The 9,540-nt window shown below is 37.2% G+C and overlaps 1 protein-coding gene across 1 annotated transcript; it reads left to right on the top strand.

Annotated features, from left to right (window-relative positions):
- Window positions 1–4,963: 4,963 nt before the first annotated feature.
- Window positions 4,964–8,346, top strand: LOC146454480 (uncharacterized). Its single transcript, XM_085095336.1, has 3 exons — window positions 4,964–5,023; window positions 5,299–5,512; window positions 6,586–8,346. The coding sequence occupies exons 1-3, from the start codon at window positions 4,964–4,966 to the stop codon at window positions 8,145–8,147; spliced, it is 1,836 nt and encodes a 611-aa protein (XP_084951462.1). The 3' UTR covers window positions 8,148–8,346.
- The last annotated feature ends 1,194 nt before the right edge of the window (window positions 8,347–9,540 follow it).

Consider the following 9,540-nt stretch of genomic DNA (forward strand, 5'->3'; position numbering starts at 1 on the left):
GATGTTTTATACTTCTGTGATAAAGTAAATCAGAATTGTAACTATAATAGTTGCAATGAGCAGGATATCTTCAAGACTTGATCAATCCATAGAACAATGTAATTACGTTTTCAATGCTATCACTGATTGTTATTAAATCATACGTAGTTCCCCAGAGGAATCAGAACCCCTTCCCTCTCTGAGATGTTTAGAAAGACCAGGAAGAGGTTATCCTTTATGCGCGCGCTGTTACATTGATTAGTATGGTAGCATGGTAATTATGTTGGTGAACTATTTGGAGGTTTTGACTTCCTTAGGCCTTATACATGTATTATCGCATTTGTGTGATTAAGTGAAAATATTGCTAACAATCGTATTTTTTCAAACTTGGTATATGAACAAAAATATTTTTGTTGGATCAATGCAATAAACAGAACACTCGGTAACTGAGCTTGCTTTTTTCCCTTTGCATAATGTCGCCTTTTGGGGACTAACCAGGTGGTAAGTACATTTTGTATTTTTACTCAATACATCCATCATTTTTATTGCTACTTTGTAAAGTGAGGAATAGACTTGAGCTTATTCTGGGAATTGAGCAGTTTCGGTGCATGCTTTTGGGAACAATGTTAAAAGACAAAATACACTAGACTTTTGCATGCTTGAATTCTTAAAAGACAATAATTTTTCGGTATAGAGAGGGTGGTGTCTTATTCCATACTGGTACTCTTAAGATAAGTTCGAAGCGCACACTCATTAACATACTGGTGTTTTAAATAATTGGGTTCAATTAAGCGTGTAACTTACACATTTAATATTGTCCTTTGGAAATATCAAAATTCAGCATGAATGTGAGGCCCAGAGAACACAAACAACTGAAATGAATAACCATGATCATTCAGTTTCTTTTTTTGTGTCCTCAAAGCCTCATTATAAAAGTGAATTTTAATACATCGAAAGAAGCGTATTTCTCTTCTTAGTGGTGTGGAAACAAATTTGACAGAAAATAACGCGTCAAAAGTAATCGGTCATTAGACAATCGCAAATCACGGTTTGACTGTTTGCGGTATGACAGTCTGATTTTCGCGAGAATTGAAATTGGTGATCACCTGTTGATCGCCATCAGTTGTTGTGGCAGTTGGCATCCTTTTTGACCCGAGATAGAAAGCTAGCTTCTGTGTTTAACCAGTCTGTTAAATCCAAAACGTTCTCGCCCTTTTAATGCGATGCGTTTTATGGCCAAATTGTACATTATTTTTTGGAGTTTAATTTTGATAGAAGCTTGAACATGACAAAGGGCGCCTCTGAGGCATTTGTGACCGCGTAACTATTTTGCTCCACATAAGTTTTTCACAAAACCAAGAACTGTGGCCGCGTACCGAGAAAGTAAATCGCTCTTTACTGGTTTGAGGTTGGTAATTTCTTTCGACAGCTCATCCATTAACTTTCTTTGATCTCCGAATTCGGTGTACGTCAAGAATTGTCCATGCCTGATCTATAGTTGTGCTGGGTCTGTCTTGATCGGAGTTTTTGCAATTGTTCTTCTTTGTCTTGTTTGTACTTTGTCATTTTTCCAAGTTGTGCAAGACTTTCAACAACCATCCCATGTTGGTACAGATAATTTCTGGAGTCCGAGATTTTTTTTCCTTCTATCCTTACTGCGTACTTGTTAAAAATATATACCTGTAAATTTAAGTTACTAGTGGGAAACTTTGTTCTATGATTTCTAACATCTCAAGATTAATGGTTGCTCGAAAAATTTTTGGTTGTTTTGGACTTGTAAATGGTTCGATACAGAGCACACAACTCCCAGGAAAATCTGATGATTTTATTCTTGGTAACATTCTATAAAGCCAAACAAGCGGGAAATACAATAATTACTATGAGGTTCTGTCTCTGATATTATAGGTCCTGGGTTGAAATTGTACTTACAATTCTGTCTATCCTTTCCCTTTGTGTTCATGAACTTGTTGTTTCTTGGTCTTCACTTTGTTTTGCCGGTTGTTGTCTATCTGACTGCTTGCGCTTATGAGCGTCTTTTGAATCCGCGTGGGTTCTTACCTTTTAGACGACTTTTTCCGTCTAATGGGATAAATCTCAGTATGTAAGTGTCTTTTTATGTTAATTCCTACGCACAATGCTTGTTTTATTCATTGTTGTAGGTTCAAAGTTTTTACAGAGATCTTTAGTTGACCCTAAATATCTGTACATTATCTGGGGCGATATCTATTAAGCCAATATATTTGGTTTCAACTTCCCGAAACTTTCCTTCCAAATGGAATAAACGGCTTTCTCATCTGAGAGAAGACCTCGTTTTCAGTTGTACGCTTGTAATCTGGAAGGTCAAAAAACCCACGTGATGGCTCTCGATGGCGCAAAAAGATAACAAATTAAATGGACATGGAAATGTTGTGCAAATGGACGGTAATTTTTGTTGGAGCCGCTTGAAACAGAAAATAAGAAACACCTCCGAAGGGCAAACTTTCCTTGCTTAAAATTTCCGTTTGACCAGCACGTTCCATTTTTACTTCAATCCTTTCGCTATTTATACGATATTTTAAAGTTAATCGCATTGCCAAAGGAATTTGAGACGACAAAGCGCTCAATATTATCTTTTTGTTTGGTCTCCTGGTGACGTTCATATCGGCTTTCTGAAATCCCGCAACTGGTAACTTAAGTACATACTTAAGAACGTTTCAGGTTGAAAACATAAAAAAGCTTAGAACATCCACTTTCGTTTCAGCCTCAGCCTGAAAATTAGACGTTCTTATATAAACAAGAGTGTATTGAGTGATGAGCATTAAAGAAAGAGGACAATACAAATGAAATATCTTCAAAATGGTTTTAAAAAACTGCAAACATGGTTTCCATGGACGTAATCTACGGTTCATTCAGTACATTGAAAACAATCGTACTTTAATATACAGATTTATTATTGTGTTAAGTATATAAATGTTTTCGAATTAGTTGAGCACAGTTCATTAGTGTTACGTTTCCGTAAGTCAGTTTAGATTTAAAAAAAAGACCTCGAGCTCCAACCTCATGGTTTGTTTACCTCTGACAAGCGTAAGTTTTGCGGTATATTTCTTTTTTGATTGTTCTCAACTTTTTCTACCCTTTATAATCCTTAAATGTATTTGCCATACTCTCCGGTTTTTTTGTCACCCACTAAGACACTAACATATTAAATTTGGCTACACTTTCGCATAACACGAGAAGTATAAAAGAACCTCTTTCCTGCAAATTCTCCCTTAAAACCTTTATTGATAAAACATGTTATTTCCGTTAATTGAATAATATATTTTTTTCTTTTTGTGTGCATTGCTGGGGATACATCAGATGGTAAGTGTCTTCTTAGTTCTTAACCAATTCTTCTTGTTACTGCACGGATGAACTTACATTGAACCCTAATGATCAAAAAGAGAAAACTTTGAGCTGAATGGTCATAAATAATACCTTTTTTGATAGTTTAATTTCATCCTTGGTTCATTATCAAGGAGTATACTCATACAAGCTTATGAACAATGATCATCAAACATCCCTTTGCGGCGCTATGCAGTTCATCCACGACAGCAGAGAAAATAAGACGTTCTTATAAAGAAAAGTGATGAGAATAAAAGCAAGAGGACAATACAAATGAATTATCTCTTTAAAATGGCTTTAGAAAACTGCAAAAATGATTTCCATGGACGTAATCTAGGTTCATTCAGTACATTGGAAACAATTGTACTTTAATGTACAGATGTATTATTGTGTGAAGTGTATAAATGGTTTCAAACTAGTTAATCACAGTTCATTAGTGTTACGTTTCCGTAAGTCAGTTTAGATTTTATAAAGAGATCTCGAGCTCCAACCACATGCTTTGTTTATCAGTGACAAGCGTAAGTTTTGCGTTGTATTTCTTCTTTGATTGTGCTCAACTTTTTCTACCCTTTATAATCCTTAAATGTGTTTGCCATGCTTTCCATGTTTTTTTTGTCACCCACTAAGACACATATACTTTCGCATACACGAGCCGAGTATGCAGGAACCCCTTTCTTGCATAACCTCCCTTAAAAAATTTATTGGTAAAACATGTTACTTCCTTTAATTGAATAATATACCTTTTTTCTTTTTGTGTGCATTGCTGGGGATACATCAGATGGTAAGTGTCTTCTTAGTTCTTAACCAATTCTTCTTGTTACTGCATGGATGAACTTACATTGAACCCTAATGATCAAAAAGAGAAAACTTTGAGCTGAATGGTCATAAATAATACCTTTTTCTATAGTTTAATTTCATCCTTGGTTCATCACTAAGGAATATACTCCTACAAGCTTAATATGAACAATGATCATCAAACATCCCTTTGATGTGTTATGCGGTTCATCCACGACAGCAGCGGAGTGAGTAAGTGATCCTCCAGATGACCCAACAGAAAATGGATTTTAAACGATAACCTGCTCGGAGCCAATTTAATGTTACTTGAAATAAAAAAAACAACAACACAAGTGGTATGCAAGGCAACGGGGATGATGGACCTTAAACTTGGCTCAGAAGCTATAACAATTTTATTTCCGGCAAGTAATCAAGTAATCATCTCTAACTTTCAGTAAATGGAATCATAGAACTTGATTGATTATTGTTTTACGTCTAGACTATTCTAAATGTTGGAATGTACTATGTAGCACATAATAGGTCAAAGTGGAAATACATTTCTACCTACTGCTGTGTCTGAGACAAAAAACAAAACACGACTACAAAGTAACAGACATGTACTAAAATGTAGACTCAATACTTTTAATAATTTGTATTATTTTCTCTTTTTTGTCTTTTTGTGGAATTTTGGGGAAATCTCAGAATGTAAGTGTCTTTTTTTATTTTAATTCCTACGCACTCTGCATGCTTTTATTCATTGTTGTAGTATCAAAGTTTTTACAGAGATCTTTACTTGTTCTTAAGGTGGCTCAATATGGTTTTTTGGCCGCGCGAAGAATGGGTACGAAAAATGGCGCGAGCTTTAAAGGCAACAAATATCAAAACAAACATGGCGGCCTCACGCGAGCGCGTAATTTTTGTCAAATAAACACGAAGCTTACTTGATGAGAGTGAAATGGCATCGGTACTTTCCAGTAACGAGCACAAATTTACACAAGCAGAAGTTTACACGACGCCTACACAACGCCCACACAACATCCGTGATGCGTCAGGTCGCTTTCGGAAAGTGGAAGCGATCGAGACCAGGGAAGAAACAAAAATTAAAAATTTGCACGAATGCTTCAAAAAGTGGAATGCCAAAAGAGAACCCCCAGCAAAACGAATGACAAGAGCACTTGAGGTCAGTACGTTTTTCTTTATCCGGAAGTCTTGAATTTTTTGGGAAGATTTTCCTGCCCAGCTTGTCCTAATTATCGGCCTACCTGTTCTATTGACTCCAACCCTGATTCCTACCAGCAGAATACAGCTAAGAGGGAGGCGAACCGGCCACAAGGATCCAGACTGGTGGACGTAGAGACCCTTACAGAGGGTCTGAAGGAATGCTCGTTTTGTCATTGCGGTAAATACTCAATATTTTCCCCTGCACTATAGCATATTTCGAGCATGTCAATTTTTTTTTAATTCTGGCGGGTTTGTTTCGTCTTGTCATTTTTCTAAATACTGATCTATCTGCTGTAACAAGTATAATCCTTGAATATATTCATCCATGCCTTCAAATGATTTGTTTATTTTCAAAACCGTGCAGTAAATATATCATTTGCTCCACCTTGAAGAGATACCTATTTCAAGAATTTTTAGAAAAAAAAAATCCTACTCTGGCTTAAATTATTGGTTTTTAAAGATGAAAGCTTTACGGCCAGGACCACTTCATACGCCAGCCTCAAACTTGGTTTTATCAGGCCACTATTTCATGAATAATTTTTTGATTCATGAGAAATAAAAAGTGAGATTATGCTCAATGTCACCTACCATTCATGGTCAGAAGGAAACAATATTCACTCTATCCTCAAACCAAGGTTAGGTGAAATTTGAACTGGACTTAGAATAACATGGCCATCCCACCACAGGTCTTATTCACAATAGCTGCCATATTGGTCCCCATATTACAACCAAAATTAGCCATGTGGTCTTCCAGGGAGCAAACAATGCAAATTATTGGGAAATCAGCTTATCCTCATACTCCCTTATTTTTCTCAAAAGCACACTAGAGTGTCAGATAATAGACAACTATAATGAAATAATTGTTACAAGTTAGGAACGATTATGTATGCCACAGATGTGTTAGTGGCACAAGGAGTTATCTTTTAAAACAGATAAAAATCTTTTTATTTTAAGTATACTATGTAGTGCAATGCCATAAGCAAACAGCACATGTGAAGAAGATCCATCACAATACAAAAAAGTACGTATAAGATTGACTTTTGTTATTAAATTTAGCGTTAGTTTTTCTGCTAAATACAAAAAAGACCTGGCTAAAACTTCTGGATTTGAAGTTGTTTGCCCCTTCAGAAATCACATGGTTAGTTAATTTTGCACTATACACCATTATCATATAAAAAAAAAACATAACAAATATTGTGGATGGAGTCCTTTTTCCCTGTTAGTTTACAGTGTATTTTACAATATTTGTAGGCCCTTTGTCCCTTGGCAATGTTATTGAAGAACAAAAAAATGGTTTGGCAAGCACATTTACTGTTCTATGCAGCCAATGCAATGGGGAAAACACCATTAAAACATCGAAAGAGCACAGATCCGGTGCACGTGGTCCATTGACCTTTGATGTGAACACGAGAGCTGCCCTTTGTTGTTTACATACAGGAGTGGGCAACACCCATTTAAACAATTTACTTTCAACCCTCAATGTGCCTGCAATGAACTCATCAACTTTTAAAAATCGGGAAAGGGAAGCTGGAAAGGCAATAGAACTAGTAGCAAAAGAAAGTTGCCAGAAATTCCTAGACCTTGAAAGAGAGAAGGCAATTGAAAATGGTAACAAGGCTGACCAGAACAATTTGGTACCCATTGCCTGTTCTTACGACATGGGGTGGCAGAAACGGGGGCGAGGTTTCAACTCCAAGACCGGACATGCTGCAGTCATGGGCCTTTCAACTGGAAAGGTCCTTGACTACACAACGAAAAATAAAATGTGCCGCTCATGTGATGAAGCTAAAAAGGAAGGAAAACAACCAAAAGACCACGACTGTAGAAAAAATCATTCAGGTTCTTCAAAGTCAATGGAGCCTTTAGCTGCAGTGGAACTTTTCAATAAGGTAACTGAATCAAATGTCAAATTTTCAATTTACACTGGCGATGATGATTCAACGACTGAATCTCACCTAAAGCAAAAGGTGCCCTATGGTGTGGAAAAATGGAGTGACACAGTTCACGTAAAAAGATCCCTTACAACACGCCTATACAACTTGAGCCAACGAAGTAAGTTCCCCAACAGTTCAGTGTTGTCACAGAAAGTCATAAATTACCTTGTCAAGTCCTTTACATACTGTACTACACAAAACAAGGGGGATGCAGCAAACATGAAATCTGCAATTCAAAGCATTGTGCCTCATGCCTTTGGTGACCACTCTGGTTGTAGAGAAACATGGTGTCGGTACAAGAAAAATCCTTCACATTATTGTCACAGAGACCTTCCCTATGGCAAAGACCTCCAAGGAGATAGCCTTCAATCAGCCCTGAAATCTCTCTTTGATGAATATAGCACAGACATTGTTATCAACAAACTTGCACCTGCAGCAAATTCACAGCATAATGAGTCTCTGAACAGTGTGGTGGGCTCAAAGAACCCCAAAATTCGCTTTTACGGGGGAAGTGAAAGCAATGATTATCGAGTGTCCTGCAGTGTCTCTCAAGTAAATTTAGGTTACAGGTACATTCCTCAAACTCTCGCATCACTTAACATAGAGCCAGGTTTTTTCTGTGTAAACCATAATACGAAAATGGACAAGAAAAGTTCGATGGACAAACAAAGGAAATCAACAGTTGCATTCAAGCGACGTCGATCACAATTAGACAAACACAAGATTTCAGAAACCTCGAAAAAGGAGGCCAAAGAAGGTACCATGTATGAAAGTGGCATTGGCCTGAACCTAACCTGGGGGAGCAGGGTTGGCGCAGTGTTTGAGCACTCGCCTTCCACCTATGTGGCCCGGGTTCGATTCCCGGACTCGGCGTCATAAGTGGGCTGAGTTTGTTGGTTCTCTACTCTGCTCCGAGAGGTTTTTCTCCGGGTACTCCGGTTTTCCCCTCTCCTCAAAAACCAAGATTTGATTTGATTTGATTTGATTTGATTTGTAATTAGCTTTCTTGGATTGTAAAGCGCCTTTGATCATTTAGATGTTAAAGGGCGCTATATAAGTATTAAAATTTAATTTTTAATTTAAACTCTTCTGCGACAGCAATGGAGTTGAACAATTCTGAACTTTCAATCACTGAACTTTATGACATAAAAGCTGCTATCGCGAAACAACAACAAGAGCAGTACGAAAATGCAGTTCCGAAATACACTTCTAGACCTACAGTTCAAAAGGAAAAATTTGATGACAGTAAATTTTATCACAAAAATACTAAAAACGAAAAAACTACCTTGACGACCCCTACTTTTTTCGATTTTAAAAGTTTCGTCTTGTCAGACTCTACCCGGTTGGAGCATATCGGAAAATTTTACCGAAGGAAATTGAAGAAAATTGGAATCAAAGCCAAACAGACGTCAAAAAAAGGCGATGTTTCAGTAGTTTTAATTTGAGACTAAAAGCCTTGATTTCAGAGGTAACTGTTGAACAGCAAATTTTGGTCCTTTTATGTTATGTTTCAGTAGCTTTGATTTGAAAAATAGCAAAAAGAACGAAAATATTAACTTTCGATTGATGTCACTGGCGCGTGCTTCGTGATCTTGCATAACCCTATTGAGCCACCTTAAATATCTGTACATTATCATTTAGCCAATATATTTGGTTTAAACTTCCCGAAACTTTCCTTCCGAAATGGAATAAAGGGTTTTCTCATCTGAGCCAAGACCTCGTTTTTGGTTGTACGCTTGCAATCTGGAAGGTCAAAAAAACCCACGTGATGAAACTCGATGGCGTAAAAAGATAACAAATTAAATGGAAATGGAAATGTTGTGCAAATGGAACGGTAAATTCTGTGTGAATCGTTTTCAACAGAAAACGAGGAACGCCTCCTAAGGGCGTCCTCTTGTTGCTGAAAATTCTTGTCTGACCAGCGCGTTCCATTTTTATTTCAACCCTTTCGCTTTTTATACGATATTTAAAAATTAATCGCATTGCTAAAGGAATTTGACACTACACAGCGCACAATAGCGCTGCGGCCAAATGACGTCAATGAAAATTGGACCCCCCGCGAGACTCAGACAAACAAACCGATAACTTTGCAGCGTTTGTCTGAGTATTTCGTCTCTGTTTGGACTATTTTTGTACTTTTCGCTTGTTTTATCGGAAGTAAAACTCCGGCAAGTAAGTGCGAAGGAGAGAAGATGGTTAATACTAAGTACTGTTGCTGGGGAAAGTGTACAAATGATTCAAGATACCAAGAGAAGCTACCGAAATCACTGCA

Source organism: Pavona decussata, unplaced genomic scaffold (genome assembly GCF_977016875.1).
Source record: "Pavona decussata unplaced genomic scaffold, jaPavDecu1.1 SCAFFOLD_300, whole genome shotgun sequence".
Taxonomy (NCBI): domain Eukaryota; kingdom Metazoa; phylum Cnidaria; class Anthozoa; order Scleractinia; family Agariciidae; genus Pavona; species Pavona decussata.

Excerpts from the sequence above, each read along its gene's own strand:
- LOC146454480 (XM_085095336.1), top strand. The coding sequence starts at position 4,964 with ATGGCGCGAGCTTTAAAGGCAACAAATATCAAAACAAACATGGCGGCC. Across the intron at positions 5,024-5,298 it reads TGGCGGCCTCACGCGAGCGC|TACGTTTTTCTTTATCCGGA; the intron begins GTAATTTTTGTC and ends ACTTGAGGTCAG. Across the intron at positions 5,513-6,585 it reads ATGCTCGTTTTGTCATTGCG|GCCCTTTGTCCCTTGGCAAT; the intron begins GTAAATACTCAA and ends CAATATTTGTAG.